At 37.8% G+C, this 22,211-nt stretch overlaps 1 protein-coding gene across 1 annotated transcript in view; it reads left to right on the top strand.

Moving 5' to 3' along the window:
• Nucleotides 1-20,189, top strand: part of RAB11FIP2 (RAB11 family interacting protein 2) — a 38,798-nt gene extending 18,609 nt beyond the window's left edge. The window contains exons 5-6 of the mRNA XM_052661110.1: nt 13,604-13,649; nt 19,962-20,189. Of these exons, the coding sequence (XP_052517070.1) occupies nt 13,604-13,649; nt 19,962-20,189 (274 nt within the window). The remainder of the gene's footprint in view (nt 1-13,603; nt 13,650-19,961) is intronic.
• Nucleotides 20,190-22,211: the final 2,022 nt, after the last annotated feature.

Here is a 22,211-nt window from a genome sequence, read left to right as displayed (position 1 = left end):
AGGTTTGAGTTTTTTGTGTTTTTAATGTGATGCTGTTTATTTTAGAATTTTGTTTTTAGAGAATAGGAATTACATATTTTGAGTTATTGGAGACAAGGAAGTTAGTATCAACCTAATAACAGTTCATGAGAGTTTGTTTTTGAAACCTGGAAAATACTTTGGCTTCTTTGAACTCAGGAATGCACATTTCTGTAACTGCTTATGGACTCGATGCATTTAAAGTGTATTCACCTTAACACTGTTATTACTAGATGCATTTCTCTCCAGTGGCTTTGGCTGTACCAGTCTTGCCCCCTTGGGATCCCTTTGTCAGTTTCTCACTAAGAGAACAACTTTTCTTTCTTTTATGCTTTTCCCTTCTTTGGGCACCACTTTTGTAGGCCTGCTGCTTCGATGTTTAGAGCATTTCTTTTTGGACTACTGTGTCCACATCACCTGTGGTTACCCTTCATAATAATAAAGCTTTAATTTTTTAAATACAGGTGCTGTTTCTATATATTTAACATGTGGTGGTAGTGTTACCTGTGGCCAGAGTGTTTTAAATAGCTGCTGGTGATAGAAATTAATTAATTTGATTTGGAATTGATAGAAAGCAATTAATTTGATTTGGAAATCATCTTCTTTATATGCATTTAGCTAATTTCTAAGAATATTAGGATTCAGACATTTGACATTTGTCTCCTTGAACTTACATTTTAAAGATAAATTATTTATCTTTGATTGGATATGCTAAATACAGTTCAGTATTATGTAACAGAGGCTTCCCAGGTGGCTGAGTGGAAAAGAATCTGCCTGACAGTGCAGGAGATGCAGGCGATGCGGGTTCGATCCTGGGTGAGGAAGATCCCCTGGAGGAGGAAATGGCAACCAACGGCAGTATTCTTGCCTGGACAATTGCATGGACAGAGGAGGTTGGCGGGCTGCAGTCCATAGGATCGCAGAGAGTCCAGCATGCCTTAGTGGACTGAGTGTGCACACACACGTCATATAACAGATAATAATTATAATGTAAATGTATACAAATCAATATTAATATTAAAGTACAGTGTTATGTAACTACTTTAAATATAGTATACAGCAAATAAAAATGTTTTATGTATTTTATATATTTATTTTAAGCTTAGATATCTTTCTGACAAAAACGCTAATACTACTTAATAGCAATTACATGGGTCAGTTTACCCAGAATAAAACTTAATTCAAATTGCCAATTTTTAAAGGTCATTTCAACAAACATGTTTGTAAAACTCTACGGGGGCTGGAGGTGGATAAGTGAAAAAGAGATTCATAGGTTACAAGTAGCCTCCTAAGCTAGGGAGAGGGACGTGTAAGCAGTGACCAGTAATCCAGGCCGAGTGAACTGTGTTGAATACGGTTTGTTATGAGAAGGGAGAGGAAGAGCTTGCTAGAGATTCGCAAATGCTTCTTCAAGGAAGAGGCCTTTGAACTTTGGTTCTTGACCATTGAACGGGATTTTTCACCTCAGGGAATGAGTAGACAGAGTAGTTTTTAGTACATAGCAAGGAAGCTTATTTTAAAAATTACGAGATGCATTTTGAAAGAATGTTTGATAACAGTGACCATATACTGTTTTATCTTTAATTGTCTGCTAACTACTCAGTAATTTTACCATTGCTTTTCCAGTTGGAGTCGTCGTCTCAGTCTGTCATTCCCTGCCTGGTAGGCTCCTGAGGAAGTGTGTGTGCTCCTTTAGGCTTCCAGGAGCCAATTAGTGAGTGCCCTGCAGCAGCTCTGCGCTAAGGATAACAGCCTCTTTGTTACGGAGACTGGTGTGGGAATGGGGATATTCAGGTTAATCACATGTTTTGTTTACTTGAAGTGTACAGTATATTGTTTCATGTAGATTTTTTCACTTTCAAAGCAATTAAATTCCCCAAGTAAATTAAAAGTGGAGATCATACCAGATATAACTTCATGTTTGATTCAGAAGATATATTTGATTAACTACTTCTACCAGAGGACTTTTCAGTGTTATGTAAAAGTATAAATATAGTCATAGTAGAATATCCTAAAGTGAGTATAGGATAGGTATCAAGAAGTCAGGTTTAGGACTCGGGTCTGGATTTGAGTCTGTTGAATAGTGTCTGACCGTACTTAGCCTTTCTAAGCCTCATTGTAAAATGGGTAACAGCCTTGGTGGTGTGGAAGAAATTACATGATGTAAGGCACCATAAAGTGCTAAAGGTAGGTTTGCCACATGGTAAAGCTGGAATTGGTAGCTTTTGCTATGGTCTTACTACAAAGCATCTATAGAATCAGTAACAATTGCTCTAAATAAGTTAAATTATTTACAAGTCTCACTATATTCTCAGCTTTAAAAATCATAAGGAGCTCATGTTTTTCACTGACTGATAAAGAACATACATTTGGTAAAAAGAAATAGACATAAAAATTCTTTGCAATGTGTATGTTCAGTAATAATCTTTGATGAAATAAACTGTATACCACTTTGAAATTAAGTAAAAGTATTCCCTATTTAAGTAGAAAACTTACGACTTTGAAGGCAGTGTATAATCCTGTGCTCAGAAATTATTACGTAACGCTAATAACAGTACAGGGTAAATATCTAAGCTGTGGCTTTACCTTAAAGCTTGATGAGTTTTTCTAAACTCACATGACTGAGTTCAAATTAAATTGTTCAAAGCTATCACAGTAAGAAGGATAACTGCTGCTTATGTAAAACTCCTCAAAGTTTGAGTCTGCTTTGGGAAAAGGGTCTCTGCCTTAGGAAATTCACACAGGTAGTAGGGTATCCCTTCTAACCAAATAAGTGGGTACTTGTCTTACAAATGTTATTTCCTTTTAAAAGTTCTTGTTTGGAAGAAGAGGCTAGAAAGTGTATTTTTACATGGAACAGTAATTTTTTTTTCTGGCAAAATTGCACAGTGTTAGAATCCTAGAAAACCACCTCTTAACTTGCCAAGACTTCTTAAGGCTGGGCTTTTCAGCCTAAGGTGTAGCATAGCCAGAAATCTCCCAGTTACCCTAGCAGCTCTGCTTCCAAGGAGGATACATACACCGAGCCTGGGGTTTGTGTCACCCTGTGGAGGGGCCTCAGGAAGTCTGGTGGCCTCGCATACCTCGTCTTGAAAGCTCCGCAGAGATGATGGTTTAAGGAAGCAGGTGCTTTCTGGCCACAACCTCTTGCAGGATGTTCTTGAACTTTGGAGGCCGTCTTTTCAGAACTTGGGCTTCCTGGTGGCTTAGACGGTCAAGAATCTGCCTGTAATGCAGGAGACCCCAGGTATGATACCTGGAGAAAGAAATGGCAACCCACTCTTGCCTAAGTGATCCCATAGACAGAGGATCCTGGTGGGCTACAGTCCATAGAGTTGAAGAGTCAGATGCAACTGAGCAGCTAATACTTTCACTTTGTTTTTGGCTTTGTCCTAGGTGCACAGCCAGCTTGTGGTACTTTTGGCCAAGGGCACTGTGGGCCAACTTGCTTTTGTCCCCTCCTTCATGGAAGAGTTACCTCTACCTAGATTGTCCTCAGCCTGTCAGAGGGTAAGGCTGATCAAGGCTGGGTTGGTCTTGATCACAGAGAGAGCCTGTGCTGGGTCTGGCCCTGTGAAGGGCCCTGGTGCCTTGTTCCATCACTCCTGCCCAGTTTCACTATTGGGCTTCCAGAGTAAACAGAACTTGCTTCCTACCCGTTCCCCATACCCTCAAAGAGACTCCAGTGACTATATGACAGACAGTGGGCCACAGTCTATTCAGAGCAACAGGATAATCACAACACAACTTCCCAGAATGACAAGGTTCCTAAAAACTTAAGGAGAAAAGATTTTTTTGTATTAAGACAAACGTGATTATGGTATGGAATAAAATGTAAAAATCTACCTGAATTTTTAAGTTAAATTTGAGATGTCAAGGCAATTCTATGCTTGTTGTCAGATTTATTCTCGTGCATCAGGCAGAGTACTAACGAGAAGAAAGTTTGAGAAGCTTAGTTTTAAAGAAATGGCAAACTCTCGGAATTCATAGGGCTTGTGTTTGGAAATTTGTAAATTGATTGACTATTTTTTTATTTTGTTTTCTGCTATTCAGTTTAACTACATTTTATTTATAACTAATTCTTTTTTCACCAGGAAAAAACAGTAAGTTAAACTTGATCAAACATAATATTCTTGATGAAACATACCTTACTCTCATGGATATCCTTCAGTCCTCAATGTTTTAGAACTTCGTCAGTAGCATAGTGATTACCATATCACGATAGAGAAGCAGCTAGGTCTGAGGTTGCTGTCCATGATCTGTGGTGTCACTGACCACAATTTCTTAATTATCTTGCCTATGAGATCTCATAAAAGATACCCTGTGAGAATAATAATAAGTAAATTACTGTTAATCCCCACGGACATTTATGTGCTAGGTTCTTTTGCCATCCAGGTATCAGTGTGCATGCCCAGTCCCGGGAGAGATAATGGAGTATGTTAATCTCTAGTAACATTAATTTGATTTGGTACTCACTTCCCCCAACTCCCCCTTCCAAAGAAAGGAAAAAAGCAGTATTGAGTTGCACCTTGACTCTTAGGCCCTGTTTGCATGTGTAATAGACATAATTGAAATGTGCCAAAGGTTTTGTTTTTTAGTGGAACCTCTCTGCCAGCACTTCATTTGTAGAGGCTTTTATAAAAGGAATTGTTAACATTTCTTTGAACTCCTTTAACATTGAACCTCTATAAATTGTTTTCAGGATTTACCAGAGAATTTTCAATTTAATCTGTATTGGGATCAAATACCCAAAGCGGTAGACCTGGTTGGTAAACTGGCTAGTGGAATGGATTTTATTAGAAGTCACCAGTTTGAAACTTATTTCAATTCATATTGGCAGTTTTAAGTATCAGAGTAATTCTATCTTAAAAAGGATGACCCCCCGTGCCCCGGTCCCCCCCAGTAATAGGCTGTCAGGTCTAGATCAAAGTGATCTTCATTATTGAGAAAATTGATTTCCTCTGCTCTTTGGGGACTTGATTATTTCCTGTCGAAGCCTTTATTGATCAACTATTTATTCAGTCAATTATTAGCTCAATTTTTATTAAGCACTGGCTGTTAATTAATTCAACGTACGTTTGTTAAGCATCTGCCATACCCTAGGTACTGTGTCAGATGTTTGGACTGAAAAGATTGAGATACTGTTCCTTTCTTCAAGCAGCCTGTAGTAGAAAGGAGTAGAGAGTTCAGGGATTAAGATAGATACCCAAAATGCAGACTTAAAAAACAATTATTTATAGAGCAGCTTGAGATCACAGCAGAATTGAGCAGAAGGTACAGAGATTTCCCATATACATCCTACAGATGTATACACAGATGCAGCTTCTTCCTTTTATCAACATTCCCCACTGGAGTGGTAAACGTTTGTTAAAATTGAGGGACCTACATTGACACATCAGAACTATACATAGTCCATGATTTACATTAGGGTTCATTCTTGGTGTGGTATATTCTGTGGCTTTTGACAAACGTGTAATGATGTGCCTCCATCCTTATAGCATCATATAGAGTGTTATGCGTCCATCTTTATAGTGTCATCTGGAGTGTTTCCACTGCTGTAAAAGTCTTTTGTGCTCTACCTATTGACTGCTCCCTCCTCCCAGACCCCTGGAAACTACTGATCTTTTTGCTGTTTCTATAGTTTTTGCCTTTTCCATAAGGTCACATAGTCAGAATCGTACAGTCTGTAGACTTTCCAAATTGGCTGCTTTGACTTAGTGACATGCATTTAAGGTTTCTCCACCTTCTTTTCCTGACTTGAGAGTTCATTTACTTATTTATTTATTTTAGCACCAAATAATATTCCATTGTCTGGATGCACCAGTTTATCCACTTAGCTGCTGGAGGATATCTTGAGTGCCTCCAAGTTTTGGCAATTAGGAATAAAGTTTCTGTAAGCATTTGTGTGCAGGTTTTTGTGTGGGCATGATTTTCAGCTTCTCTGGGTAGACACCATGGAGCTCAGTGGCTGGACTGTATGGTAAATGTTCCTGTTGCTCCACACCTTTGTCCGCCTTAGGTGGTGTCAGCGTTGCAGATTTTGGCAGTTCCAGTAGGTGTGTGATGGTATCTCATTGTTTTCATTTGTTTTTCCTTAGTAGCATATGGCAAACATCTTTTTATGCCTAATGCCATCTGTATGTCTTCTTTGATGAGATCTGTTGGAATCTTTGGCCTATTTTTAAATTGGATTATTGTTGTTGACTTTTAAGAGTTCTTTGTATATTTTGATAACAGTCCTTTATCAAATATCTTTGTCATATATCTTCTCTCAGTCTGTGACTTGAGTTTTCATTCTATTAACAGTGTGTGTGTGTGTGTGTTTTTTGTACAGCAGAAGTTTTTAATTTTAATTAAGTTCAACTTGTAAAATTTTTCTTTCTTCATGGGTCATGCCTTTGGTGTACTATCTGAAAAATGATTACCATACCCAAAATCATCTACATTTTCTCTGTGTTGTCTTTTACACAAAACTCCTGTTTTGTAATTTTGTGCTTTATATTTAGGTCTGTGATTGATTTTGAGTTAATTTTTATGAAGGATGTAAGGTCTGTGTCTAGGTTCATACACTTTACATTGGATTTAGCACTTTGTCATTAAAAAAAAATGTTCCATTTTAAATCTCTTTTAATCCTAATTTTTTGAAATAGGTAATGAAATTTTTGTTTCCTAATTAAAAATAAAATACAAAATGTAGAGCAATGTAATATGTTGTACCTGGGTGCTGAGTGGTGGGCAGTAAGTTTGAAAAGATATAATTAAGCACAATAGGCTTTGAAAGCCAGGCTAAGAAATTTTGTTATTGTCCTGGAGGAGGTGGGAGGCCAGTGTTTTGAAAGAAGGATGATGAGGTTAGACTTGAGCTTTAGAATATCCTACCCACGCCTGTTGCATAGCTAGATGGGATGGAGGGAGGGTGGTAGAGCCTGAGAGGAGGCTGTTACTGTGGTCCAGGCTGTTTTAGTGTAGGTCGTCATGTGGTCCCATGAGTAACCAGCATTGGAAATGAGTAGCAAGGAAACAATGAGATATCCACATCCAGAAGCTGAGTGGGGAGAAGCTGGCTACTTACTGATGAGGCATGCAAGCTGAAGGCTGGAGTCAAGGGTGCCTCTGAGGCTTCACCTTTTTGTACTAGAAGAGGAAAGTCAGAGAGAACTGATAGAAGAGTCAAGGTGATGATTGGCTAGGGACAACTTTGAGGTGCAAGTAGTATACCCAGTCTGAGACTGAACAGACTTTTGTAAAGGAGGAGGTATTGTTACAAAGGATAAAGCAGTTGTGGTTGAAGATTAAAGATGTAGCCATCATCAGTCCATATAGTGGTGGCAGCCGAAGTAGTGGGAAGATAAGAAATCACCAGGGTAGAGTGGAAAAAGAAGTTTGAAAGCAGAACCTTTAGAAATAGCTAGTGTCTTCCACCTAGGGCAGAATGAGGAAGATGACAGGTAATCAGAAACATAGAAGAAAATTTAGGCGATCACAGATCACAGATCTTAGAAAGAGAGAATACTCTTCATAGAGAACTGAGAGGTTAAAGAGCATGAGGCTCTTGCCGTAAATAAAAATGATTTGTTGTTAACCTTCATAAAAGCGGCGGTGAGGATGGGTGGTGACGATGTGTTTCAGGTTAGTTATAAAGGTGAGTCAGTAAAGTAACAAAGACAGCAGGAGGGGCTTGGGAGGAGTAAGAAATTGGCAGAATAAAAGTAGGGGAACATCTGCAGGATGATGGGCTGTGAGTATGCTCTGGTGAGGGGGGTGAGTAAATACAGACGGATTAGGAAACAATTGGGATGTTAGTGGGGGTCCACAAAGCAGGTCCGATAGGAGCAAGGGAGTGGGAGAATCCGAAGGTGCGGTGGATCAGACGGGATTTCGACTATGAGATCTTACTGTGGGAGACTGTATTCCAGTGTGTTGATTCCTGTTCCTTGGGAAACATGTTTAAAGGAATTCTGTTTGTGAAAATGTGCTATAAATTGGAAGGCCCCGTAATAAAGTATAGTAGTAGTATTCAAATCCCGGTCACTTCAGTTATACCATTTCAGAACTGCAGTTTGGTTTTCTTTCTTTCTCTCCTATTTTAAATTATTGAGTGAACAGTGTATGGCGTTTATTGTGTATTCTTACACCAGTTAAATTCCTAGCAGGAAACAGATGACACACTCAAAGTGAATAATTGACAAAAGTTGAATGAGGAGACCACATATGGAGGGCTGGCTGGGGTTAGGACACCAAGGAAGGGGTATTAGAGTGCTAGGGACCTGCCGTGTCTGGAAGTGACTGCCACACAGAGGTGTGAAGGAACAGCTGTGGCTGTTTGTACAGAAGCTACTGGCAAAGCTGTAGTGCCATGGGGCTGAGAAGGTGGTAGGCTGGGACTGGAGCGCTGAAGTAAATACTGTCTCCCCTTCTTTCTGTCCTCCAGTCTTTTGCAGGTATCTCCCAGTGGTCAAGCACAACTGGAAACCAGTGGGCAAGGGGGCCCAGGTGATGTACCTTCCAGCGATCAGCCTTCTTGGGTGCAGAGATGGGCAGGATGGAGCAGGGGAGTTCAGAGGGGACAAAGAAGTTCAGTACCTGTTAATGTTCAGCCTTTGTTCTGTCTGTAAGAATGTCTGGGTCGTGCACATTTCTCAGTCATTCTGATTGGAGGAATGCTCAGGAATTGTGTTGGCTGCCTTGAGACCCGCCTCTCTGAGCTCCCAGTGGAACCCTGAGTGGGAGGTGCAGTTTGTGACTAAGAGCTTGGACGGTGACCTTTGGCTGTTTTTCTCTGAATCCTGACTTCGCTCCTTAGTAACCGTGTTACCTTGAGCACTGTTGTTACCTTGACTTTGCCGTGCCTGTTTCCTTTTCTGTAATGTTCAGGATTAAGTGGGGTAGCATGTAAAGTGCTCACCAAGGTACCTGGTATCATGGTTCAAGTCCAATAATATCAGTTGTGGCTTGACCAGTGTCATTACTTCCTGCCCTTGCTTCTCTGTAAAGGGCATATTTTACTTTTCTTCTTTTCACACTCATTAAAGGTTTTGTATTTTAATTCTCAGTTTACACCTCTCCCCCAGAACTACATCTCTCCTGCAAATGAAGCTTCAGGTCTGCAGAGCCCCCTCTCTCAACTAGACAAGAAGATCAATATTAGGGTTCCCTCCCTTGAAGAGAATTCATGTCAGGGGTTCTGCAGTAGTTAAAGTGGTACTTACTTCCTGTACACCGTAAGGAATTAAATGGTGTTTTTAAGAAAGTTACTCTACTCCCGTTCCTCTCTTTGACCCTGCCTCCCAGACAAGCAGGACACCTCCTGAATTTTGCAGATAACTTGAATTCACTTCTTAAATACAAAATGGGTCAAGTTGTAGGCTAAAATGGACTTAGCTTTATAATTCCAGGGTAACAGATCTTGGAAAGATGTATCGTGTATGTTTTTTTAAATGCCTTCAAAAGAGCGTCAAGTGTTGTTATATGACTTCTCCTTGAAAGATATGAAATCCTAGAGCCAGGAATTTCCACAGTTTGTATTGTCTTATACTGACAAGGCAGCTAGTCAATCAGTTTTAATAGATCTTTGTTCTTCTGTGGGTTTGTCTTGATAAACTTTTTCACTGTTAACTGTATCTGCCCTTTCTTAGGTATTCTCACTCCAAAAGAGAACAAAAGGAGTTTTAAAAAGAGAAAAGGAATGACAAAGAAAAAAACTAGGTCACTGCCAAATGCCTTAGTGATTTCTGTAGTTTTATCGCTTTATAAATGTTGGTTTGCTTTTCTGGCTTATCTGTGGGAAGCTAGTCCATAGCAGAAATTGAAGGACAGTTTTAAGTTTCACTAATTTACTTACTCCGTATTTATCCTAACTTCAAAGTAAATTTTTGTGACGTTCTTGAATGATCCCTTGAAATATATTTGAGTACTGTTAATTAAAAATTCTTTAAAATTTGGGAATACCACAAGATAAAAAAAATAAGCTTTTATTAAACTTAAAAACCTCAGAATGTTAACTCAAAGCATTTTATTAGTTTAAAATATTTTAAAAAATATGAATTTAAAAAAATGTTTTTATCAGTCTAAAGGTACTCTAAATTCTCCTGCTGCCACCTTACTCTTTTAGTCCTGATTTTGAAAAATAATTTCTTTTGAATTGTAAAGTTCAAAGTTGTATAAGACCTTTTCAGTATGATCATGTCTGTTTATTTTTACACCTGATTTTCCTTAACCTGTCAACAACTCAGTGGAGCAGTCAGCCTGTATTCCTCAGTGTCTTGTCTGCCACGAGGACAGCAGTGCAGGGGAAAGGCATCACGAATCAGCGCCACACGTCGATAAATGGAGACATTTTATTTCTCCCCAAGCTAATTCAGTCCAGTTCAGTTAACTCTTTTTCCCCCCTTAAGGACAGATCAAAAAGGCAGCTGTGAATGACTGGGTTGGTCGTGTGTTTGACACGTCAGTTTGTGAATATAAAGCCTACCACAGGGGACGGGTTCTGCCTTTGGATTTCAGACAGTGGCCAGTCCCAGAGCTTTGGCCTCAAGTCCCAGAGCTCTGGCCTCGGATGGCTGCCTGGGCTGCGAGTGTGGGCACACTCAGGTTACACGCAGGTACAGTGGCAAAGACCAGGTGTGCTCCACACCTCCTTCCCTTCCAGTTGTGACCATTCTTGACGATTCACAGACCATTTGCAGATTGTCTATGAGTTTCACTTTCGAATGCCAGTGGATTGTACCTACTGTTAGCTTTGTGATTTTGGTAAAATTTTTGTCCTAAATGTCTTGTTCCTTTAAAACTCTTCTTAAAATAAGTATAATATGAGCATTTCTATTTCTTAGTATAATAATGCATTCCTGAGACATGTAATGAGATCTATACAGCTGTAATACTGTTTATTCTTTAAGGATGTGATGGGATCGATGTATTCTGCCAGGCTCCTCTCTCCGTGGAATTCTCCAGGCAAGAATACTGGAGTGGATTGCCGTTCTCTTCTCCAGGGGATCTTCCTGACCCAGGGATCGAATCCTGGTCTCCTGCATTGTAGGCAGACTGTTTACCATCTGAGCTGCCAGGGAAGCCCCTGTGAAACATCTAGTAGCATTTATGAAAGATGAAATTTGTCGGAAGTGACCTACTGCTCTGTGGATCAGCTCCAGGGGCCTCATGACTACCCTTCAAGGGCTCCCTCCCACCCTGCTGCCTGTGCGCTGGTCTCCTTGATGTCTTGCAGTAGCAGACGATATAGGGCCTCCCTGTGCTCTTTCTCTGGCCTGCCAAGCCTATCTTTCATGCCTTGTTAAGTCCTACTTTTTCCTGGACTTGGACTCTCCTTGGCTCATTTGCTGCACTAGAATGCCTCCTTCCTGTAGGTGGTCTAAGAATTTAACTCGGGAGTGCTCTCTTCCGCCTGCAAGGGCACATCTCCTGAGTGCTTACTCAGAACCTTGTGTGTCTCATGCCTCATGCCCTGTGTGTTCAGGGCTCAGCAGTGTAGCCGGTGCTCACTAAGTGGATCCATGAGCAGAAAACAGGGCTAGGCCTGTGTCACTTCCACCACTCACCTCCTGTACCACCTGCCAGAAGCTGCCTAACCTCTCTGTGACTCATTTCCTTCTTTAGAAAATGAAGATCATGCCTACCTTAAGGGTTATGAAAATGAAATGAATTAATTTTGGTTAAAGTGCTTATTAGCACAGTGTCTGGCACAGTATAAGCGATATGCAAATATTCATTCAATAAATTAATTGACTAAACATGTGCTGTCTGCTAGCCACAGTGCTGTTTTACCTGGGATCATCTCATTTGATCTTCCCAGGAGTCCTACATGGGACTGTTAGCATTCCTCCTGTTAGCATTCCCGTTTCACAGATGAGAGAACCCAGACACACTCAAAGGCAAGCGTGTAGAGGGAAGAAGCAGGATTTGAGTTCACACCACCACCTCTCTGCCTGCAACCACTGCGGTGTGCTGTCAGCCCATCAGTTATGTCCTCGAGAGTATCACAGTCGAATGGAGAAAGCCACCGTAGAATGTGTTTCTTGACCTGTTAGAGAACAGCATACTGAGATAATGGGCAAGGAAGAAGAGTCCTATAGTCCCTGATGTTGACCTCCTTGGACCAAAAGCCAGGGAGGATGGGAACCGCGCGTGGTATCAGCTGCTCCCGAGGCACTGTAGGCCTAGGGGTACCCCATGATGATGTATTCTGGATTTGTTTTTGTTTTCTTCTAAGCCACTTTTTTGTCAGACTTTTGCGGCTTTGCCGGTACAGTGACTAGTCTGGGACCACACAGGACACCATAAAAACAGTGAGGTACTGGGAATGAGAAAATGTGTTAGCCAAACTGGCCTGTAAATGGTGCATCGTTGGTATTTAAAATATGTCTCAATCTTCCCTACCATGTCTCCAGGCTCTACTGAGATGCCAGATTTATCCACAGGAGTTCTAGGCATAATAGTTCAACAACCAGTTCTGGTAGCTACTACCACAAACCTTTAGTCATAACAAATGAAACCTTGGATGTATGAGAAACTTTCTCAAGGTGGTCATACGTGCACACATGCCCTGTGGATTTATAGCTTGGGACATACACTTGTGAAAATAGGTATTTTTCAGTGTCCAGACTTTTCATGCATGCAGTCAAAAGTTTTCAAAGTGAATTTCTTCAAAGGATTCCAGTTACTTGCACAGATAACAACAACAACAAAAAATACATATATATATATATATCTTTTACAGTGAAGTCTTTTTGAGGGGGCTGTGGGGATTAAAAAGGTTCCTAGGACATTAATGCTTTGTAGAGGTTCTGATGGCTAATAGTCGTTAAGTGCTGGGTAAAAATTAAACTTGAATAGCAACGATGAAATATTTACTCAGCAGATGGCTTTGAAGTTTAGCTTCTTTTTGGTTGCAGTCTGCTTCCTAATGGACATGTGTTAAAGAGGAAAATGATTATAACATTCAGCTGTGATGTTTTTGTCCTCTGCTTGGAAGAAATCCATTTTGTTTTGGTCCATTTGGGTATTTAAATTTTGAAGACCAGCTACTTAGAAATCCATTAATGACAGAAATGGTTCACACAGCTCTGAATTCATTCTCCTTGATAGGAAAATGTTTAAAGGTTAATTTTTCTAACACCTATAGGAATAATTGTTTTACAAGATGGCTTCAACTTTTTCATTCTACACGCTTCCCACCCTAAATTTATTTAATCCTCCTTAGTTTTATCTCAGAAGGCCTAAGGTGTGTGTGTGTGTGTGTTAAATGAACAATAATATTACAAACTTTAATTTTATAAAGTAGCTGACTAGGTAAATTTGCTTATATTAAAACATATTTAGAAACTACATATTTAAAGATACAATTCTTTAATTCTAGTATTAACTGAAGGGTTTTCCCTCAGAGTTTAAAAGTATAGAATGTTGCATAAATCTTGTTTTTCTTTTACATCCTGGATTAAATGTCAGTCACCCAGGTGGTGTAGGAGTTTAGAAATTGTTGTTGCAGTGCTGGTTGAAATGTTTTGCTTTTATGTTTCCTCCCACGTGGACTGTGATAAACTTTTAACATTTATGCTTGTCTTTTATTGCTCAGTTTTCATGTGAATCCGACAAGTCATGAGGACCTCAGGAAGATTCCGGTAAGTTGTATCGACAGTTCGAGAATTACCAGAAACCAAGCCGCACGCTGTCTGTCTGCGGCACATTCTTAAAAAGGCCTCCATCTCCGTGAATCCGTCCGTTACCCACAGGTTATGGTCTAGTGTAGTAATCTGCAGAGAAAGAAGAAATACAAAATATACCATAGGGTATGACTTAAGTATGATCTATGGAAGTATAAGCAAACAGTTTTAGTTAGAATTGAAGTTCATTTAGAATATACAGATTTTGTTTGCAGGTTCTTTAAATATGAATAAGAAAGCTGTATGTCAAAGTCAACATTATAATAGTTAGGAAATAAGAGCATGTGGAGAAAACTAGCATTTTGTTGTTGTTGTTGTTGTTGTGATGAAGATTGAAGGAAAAATAAAACTGCTTGTTAATATTTAACAATAGGAAACACTTCCTGGCAAGAGATCCATTTAACCAGGAAAGTGTGTTTGAAAGAACCTGTAGGACATTTACCTTCTAAGTCAGAATGAAATCAAATATGTTAACAGACTTGGTAGCAACCTGCTAAATTAACTCGCATATTTTGCAAGGATTATTCAGATATTTTAATTTCATTTCATTGTTATTTCAAGTTCAGTTTTCTGTCTCTGTTCAGAGGTTCAGTAACATCTTCAATCAATTCTAAATACCATATTAAACCTAGAGAATAAGTTACTTTATAAAATATGGGCACATGTCTTGGTAGGAAACTACATTCTCACTGAGTAACAGAAATAGAGCCTTTATTCCAAGAGGCTGGTGGTTGCTGTTTGAACCATCTGTCCTTAATGTGTGTGATCCAGATGTATAATAAGAATTTTTCAAAGCAGTAACATATCACAATTTTCTGTGATGTGATAGGCCTAGAAGAAACCATGGTGTTGTGTAAACCACTCTAAACAGAGTTGTCTTTAAAATGGTAGGAAACATTATAGAAGCAGAGGACTTTGTACTGTGTTTTCACTGTTTTATGTAAATGATTTGTACGTTTTGATGTTTCATAAATACTCAAGTCTTGATATTATGGCACTCTGGCAAGAAACGTCAGAATATATGAAGTCAGCCTTTGATCAGATAGTAAAATGAATTCTATCAGGCAGTTACTTAATCTCAAACAAAATGCAACATCAAAAAATTGATTTAATGTGCAGCTATTGTTTATTAAGTAACCTTAATTACAATTTCTGTGTGCTTGTAAATGTACTTTTCCAAATCTTGTAATTTATTGCTGCAAAAGCAGCCTTAGAATTCTTTAAAGAAATAAAATGTGAAAATTGTTTTAGTTAAGGGATTTAAAGGTGATAAAAGAATCCTTGATGTGTGATTATTTTTCTCTGGAATACTAACTATTCTAAATGACAGTTAAAGGATTACTAGGTGTTGTTAATTTACTGCAAGATACAATTAAGAGGAGAAAGCTCATCCTCCTACTGATCGTTATTGAAAAAAAGTATTTGAACAAGTTTTATGTTGAAGATTATAAGATGTTTGAAGTAATTTACATTAAGTTCTCCAATAATAGCCATGCACTAAGTTATATTTTCTCCCCCTTCTGGACGTAGTATTTTGTAATTAAGTTTGTATGTCTTATATGCTAGTGCCAACACCTGTCTGTGAAAGCACAGTGTTTAAACAGGAGCAGTAGCCAGTTGAAAGGGCAGTGTGAGCTCTTTAAGGCCTAATTAAGAACTGAAAGGGAGATGAAGAGAGTAGGACAAAAGATGTGAAAGTAGCTGAGATGATATTCCCAGAGCAAAGTTGCTCATTAGAACAATAATGAGATGATCAGAGAATGCCAAGCCTTCATCTTATCTCTCTCTCTCTCCTCTTGTTGCTTTGGATGTCAGTTAGTACCCCACCAATATTTGGTTACCAGGACAACCTTTCTTTAAATCTTCAGTTATTTTGAGTCTTGATAATGTGCTTTTGTTGAAATTTAAATATTGTAAAAAATATACATTTCCTAGTTTAAAAGGCTAGACTATGAGTAAAGTAAAAATAAATCACTAGTAATTCTCAAAGTCGTTTGCACAACAGTTATTTAAAATTCCAGTTAGAAAGCTTCGTGTAGTAATTCTTTTCTCTCACCCAATACTTATTTTCTTATCGCTGTGTATGGAAATTTTTAACAGAGGTCGGGTAGTAATAAAAAAGATTGGTTATGAAAGAGGAATAGAGGAGAAAAATTTACATTAAATTTCAATATAAGAAGACATCTTAAAAACATATGTGCCATCTATATGGAGTGCTAGAGGAAAAATATTGAGTACTTAGGAGGCCTGTGTTTAGTTATTTGACTCTTTACCAGTTTGGAGATTTCTCAATTTTAGCTTTTCCAAAAATAGTATTGAAAATGTCTTTTGAACAAATAATTCATTTTTATATTTGCCTGAGAGTTATTAAGCAAAATAATTTTTGAAACTAGAAAATATTTTTTATTTCCTGTCATATGTATTAATCTTTGTTTAATTTGGAATTGTATAAAAAACATAGTTGTATTTATTAAGTGTAGTCAGTTAAGAATCTTATGCTTAAAATTAGGTTTACATGATTTTCAAATACGAGATAAATCAGGAGCTAGGCATAAAACTGTTTTTAATTATTTTTTATTATTTTCCAGAACATAGTTTATAGTATGTGTGTTTCTAAGATTTTACTTTTTTTGGCATAGAAACTTGATAAAGAAATTTGGGGTAACATTTTCACATAAGAGGACAAATGGAAAATTTATTGAAAAGCTCAGAAGTGTATTTCCAAGAAATCTATTTCCCCATAATTATTAGATGATTGTGAAGAGAAAAATATGCCAGTTAGTGGATTTGTATATTCTAGATTATGGCTATAAAGTATTGAACAATATTGTGGGATAATAATTGATTATTTTGAGAGATTAAATTTTAGATTGACTTGTATCATGGCATGATTTAAGCTACTTATGTCAAAATAAAAGAATTTTCTGATATTTTTAATCCCCATTTTAGAGAAATGTTAAAAATTAAGCTACATTCTCTGGTAGTGCTGGTATAGTGTTAAATGTAACAATATAAATGATTTTCTAAGTGTATAGTATCACTTAATTAATTTGGAGAAATCAGTTCATAAATGTATAATTTCATTAAGAGAGTCTCAATCTAACACTATTATTATGTTAAATTAAGAAAAAAAGTAAAACAATCAATTGATAATGAATCTCATTTAGTTTAATTTCATTAATCCCTGCAGTTCTCAGAAGAACTGCTATTTTTCAGTAAATGTTGTATTAGAAAAATGAAATCACATTAGTTGAACATTATTTTTTTTTTTTAATGCAGCTTAGAAAAATCACTTTGTAGACCAGGAGATATTAGAGTTGAAAGGGAAGTTGGAGAACATCTCATTTATGAGAGAAGGAAAAGTGAGACCTATGTGGGTTTCTGTCTCAAATTTGTACAGAATTATTTTGGTTAAAGTAAGAGAGTAGCTCATTTTCAGTTAATGTTTTAAATATACTTACCTATATGGTATTTCTTACCTTTTTTTTTTTTTCCCGGAAACATGCTTAGTGTAATAAATGTCAATAAGAATGTGTTTAGAAAATTATAACTTTTATATCTCTAGACTACTTACGAGCAATTAGATAAACTTATGTGTGTGTACTTACTCTAACAAAAGGTTAATTGCTCTGAAAGAGAGGAAACTGCAAAGTAGACCAGCATATCTCCAGAATTGTCCTTTAGTTGTAGTAAAACAGTATTTTGAAATGTTTGTGGGACAAAGATAGCACAGCTCATAAAAGTTGTATCTGTGCCAGATTCTAATGGCAAAATACATTATTTTTAATATGTCTAACAATTTAAATTTACTTCCTCTTAGCATCCTTTCTATTCTGTTAACCTAGTAGAGGCTCTTATTAACTTTTGTCTGTACTGTTAAGTGGGGGCTTCTTAGGTGGCGCAGTGTTATCCACCTGCCAATGCAGGAGACTCGAGTTCGATCCCTGGCTTGGGAAGATCCCCCCTAGGTTAGGAAAATGGCAACCCACTCCAGTATTCTTGCCTGGAATATTCCATGGACAGAGGAGCCTGGCGGGCTACAATCCGTGGGGTCACAAAGAATCAGACACAACTGAGGATGTGTGTACCACATACTATTAAATAACTTTGTAACTAATATTGGTTCCTCCAAATGGTCTTACCCACTGCTATACCATTTTGCTAGAACTTAGCTTTACTTACCTTTCCTCTCTTCCAGAACCTTCAGTAGGCTCTGTTTCCCATAGCACTAAGTCTGATAGCATTAGACATCCTTGATGGCCTGTTTGGAACCCACCGTTTCAGCCTCTCTCTCTCTGTGCCCTGTCCTGAACCTTCTTTCCCAGCCGTACTCTGTTGATCACCTTTATTGACCACTGGGCCTTGAACTTTGTTTCCTCCTCTGAATAAGCAGAGCCCACTGCTTGAGATTCCCATACACATTTGTACCTTCCAGAATCTTTGAAGGTCTAGTGCAAGCTATGTCTTCTCTAAAACACCTTAGGGATTTTGTGGCTTGGAGAAGTTTTCAGCCCAGAAAATTTTTTTGCCTTTATCCTAGCTAGAGAAGGGAGTGTGCTTGGCTAACACAAACATACTGGTATCTGTGTTCTTGGTTATCCCTTTGATGCTGCACAGTCACAGGGTCTGGGGGAGAAGGGGATGAAAAGTTACACTTTGACTTTACTGATGAAAACTCCTGGATGCATAGCAAATTAAAATAGATCCTAAAAAATGAATACAAATTTAATTTCTATGACAAGAAAAAAAAAAGACCTGTCTATATTTATCAGTCCTGGTTCTCAGTCCTCTACTGAATACATTAGGTAGTTAGTCCTTAAGAGCAAGGTCCGTTTCCTCAGGATTTTAGTGTATTTTCTTTAAAGCCCAAAGGAAATGTTTGGAAAGAAAGTGATGAACACCAATTCCAGTTGTTGAATGTAGTGATAGAAGTATATATAAAATGCCATAAAGATTGCTACTTTACATTTTGCATAATGAAAAATCTCAGTATTACACACTTTAAATAGATGATGATACAGTGCTTTTTTGATGAAATTCCTGAGAAATATTTTCTATTAGGATGCTTTATAATAAACATTAATCATTGCCTTTTTGGCTTATGTTTTGCCTTTGTGTTAAAATAATTTTCACCAACAGAATAAGATTAAACAAAATAAATGAAGTGGGAGACAATGCAGATATACTAATCTTGTTAGCATGATAGTAGTGGAACTCTTGAGTTTCCTGACAACCAGGGCAAAAAGGGAAATAAATTATACAGGTATTAGCACTAGGAGGAGAAAAATAGACTCATTTCCCAGAGGAGGAGAAAAATAGACTCATTTCCCAGAGGAGGAAAAGGTCTATTTGCCTATAAGTTAAAATAGTAGTTATTCCCGTGGAGCTTCTTGCAAGGATTGCCCATGGATTTATTATTATTATATACTATTATTACATAATAATATTATTATATAATAGTATATAGTAGTTCCGAATGCCAGCAACATTTCATAACAAATATCTGAAGCAGACTTGATAATGCTGTTTCTTATAACCATCTTCAATAAAGAGGCAAACGTATAACATTAAACTCTAATTTGATGGAAGCAGTTCCATGAGAACTAAATTAATGTCCAAAGGTCTAGTTTTCAATAGCTTCTTATATTTCCTACAGTTGATTCCTACAGATCTTTTAGTTTCGTCTTCTTAAATTATATTTATTATAGAAGATTTTATCTGTTAATCTAATCTTAAATTATATGGTCAATTTCTTAACACTAGGATATTTGCACACAGTGTAAAAAGTGGTTTTAGAAGAATTTAGAGTTTTAATCAAGGCGTGGGTACATCTGCTCTAGTCCTTTCCTGAGAACTGGCTGCTGCTAAGTCACTTCAGTCGTGTCTGTCTCTGTGCGACCCCATAGACGGCAGCCCACCAGGCTCCCCCGTCGCTGGGATTCTCCAGGCAAGAACACTGGAGTGGGTTGCCGTTTCCTTCTCCAGTGCATGAAAGTGAAAAGTCAAAGTGAAGTCGCCCAGTCGTGTCCGACTCTTCAAGACCCCATGGACTGCAGCCTACCAGGCTCCTCCGTCCGTGGGATTTCCCAGTCAAGAGTACTGGAGTTGGGGTGTCATTGCCTTCTCCGGAGAACTGGCTAGCCACGCTGTGAACTGTCGCATGGGTTCTCGCCAAGGATAGGGACGAGGGTTGAAAAAAGTTGAAGTTCAAAATAGTTCATCATCTGCCCCTGATACGCTGTTGAAGTGACCGTCTTCATCCTATTCTAGGAGAGCAACCCCTTTGACGCCACTGCAGGCTATCGCAGTCTGACCTACGAGGAGGTACTGCAGGAGCTGGTGAAGCACAAGGAGCTCCTGAGGAGGAAGGACTCGCACATCCGGGAGCTGGAGGACTACATCGACAACCTCCTGGTCAGGGTGATGGAGGAGACGCCCAGTATTCTCAGAGTGCCCTACGAGCCGTCCAGGAAAGCTGGCAAATTCTCCAATACTTAACAAGCCGGTGGTACTGCGTTTATAATCAGGGGCGGGGCGGGGGTGGGGAGGGAAGGAGAAAGAAAGGACGAAAGGACGAGAAATAGAAGAAAAGCTTGGTACTGAAAAAGAGACCACGCTATCAGGTTTCATTACGTACTCTCCTTCATTGTGAAAAATCGTTTCACCTGTAAATATTAGCAGGGACTATCAAGAGTGACCTTTGAAGTGAGCTCAATAATTTAAACCTTTAAAAAATAAATAAATAAATAATTTAAACCTTTAAAGTGAAAATGGGCCAGATTCTCGTGAATAAGCCGTTACTTAGGATTCACTTAGGTGCTGGTGCTGGCCCACTAATCTCCCTTAGGCCTAGAAGTATCTTCAGAAGTACATGACGTATTCCCCAGGAACAGGTTTCTCGTAAAGCAAAATTGAAACTGTGGTTGGTTTCTCAGAAGTCAATTTATAGACATTTAGCTGCAGGAGTACTGATCATTATAAACACTACTAAAAAAAAAAGGTTCATATTTTATATATATATATGTGTACATGAATATCTAGATGTTCATGTATCTTTGTATGTAAAATATGTGCATATACCTCATATATACGTGTGTTTTTAGAACATTTAAAAACAACTGGTTGCCTCTAAAATGATAGGATACCAATTAGGGTTTCTTAATCTGGAAATACATGTGTGCTCTATCGATGCAAAACAAATCAGCGTTGCTATTAATACTCTAAATGGTTTGTTATAGAGAAGCTGCTTCAAATCACTCTTGACTATATGAACCTTGGTTTCAAAATAAGCTGCTACTATATATTATTCTACCATCAGATCCTTTCTCTTTTTCCAAAGTAATGACCCAAAGTCCCTTTCTAAAGAATGATGTGTTTTAGGAAACTTCATTAACTTCACAACAGCATGAGTTTTTTTAATTAGTTTTTTGTCTTAATATCTGAGCTTTGTTTAAGCTTTAAGCAGAAGATAAGCAAATATGATTTGTTTTGTTGAGATTTTGAATGTCTTTAAAATACTAGCAAAGAAAATACTAGGAAGTTATTTCCGAAGATAATTTAGGGGGGAATAGGTGATCATTCTGATGCCTGGTAACCCAGAGCAATGAGCAAATTCTAGGAATGATGAATTAGGCTTGGTTTCAAGTTACATAAATAATGGAACAGATGGTTGCATTTGGGTTCTGAACCACAATAAGATTTACTAAAGGAGGGGTGAGTTCTTAGAACAGATCTTGACCAGGATGACAATTTATACTGTTCTACATACTCAAAACCCTTTAAAAATAAATCAGTATCACAAAACTGTATGTCAACTTTTTTTAAAGTCTGCTCCCCCAAAATGTTGACTGCTTTCATGAATTTTCTTTATATATTTGTACAAAGTTAGTCTTTAAAGTGGAAAAATAGTGATATTTTATATTACTAATCGTCTGCTGCTCATTTTTTAACTTTAAAAGTCTGAAATACATACTGTGTAATACTGAAATCTGTTTCTTCTAAAGGAAATTTACAATGAAAAGTTCATCTGTATACAGAGACATATATTCCCCAATCTTTTACCAAATACATTTTTGTCTAATATTTGTCTCTACTAAGACTTCATTGACAGTTAAATAACAAAGCACATGTAATTGCTCAGTTTAATATTTTGAGTCAGATAATACTTGGCCAAGTTTATATTCATAAGCTAAAATTCCTTATTATTTGTATTTTTCTGAGTTGCGTTGTTTTCCTATGAGAGCACAAATTTTGAAATTCTGAAAAAAAATCCCAAATGTTAATACAAAAAATAATTTTTAATATGAGGAAATAGAGAAGGAAAAATAGCTCTTGCCAACTTTTTCCTTCACTTCTAAATTTCTGTAGTAAACCTCACTCACAGTCTGGTGTAAAATTTTATTTTCTCATTTGAGGTCTTAGTAGTTCTTATTTTTTAACATCATGCCATTTTTAGTTAACATTTATTAAATGTTGCACAATTCTTAGTTTTTCTATTAGTATAATTGAGGCTCTTCTCGC

Source organism: Budorcas taxicolor, chromosome 23 (assembly GCF_023091745.1).
Source record: "Budorcas taxicolor isolate Tak-1 chromosome 23, Takin1.1, whole genome shotgun sequence".
NCBI classification, from domain to species: Eukaryota; Metazoa; Chordata; class Mammalia; order Artiodactyla; family Bovidae; genus Budorcas; species Budorcas taxicolor.
Note: the sequence above shows the minus strand (reverse complement) of the source record. Positions and strands in the feature narration are given on the sequence as shown.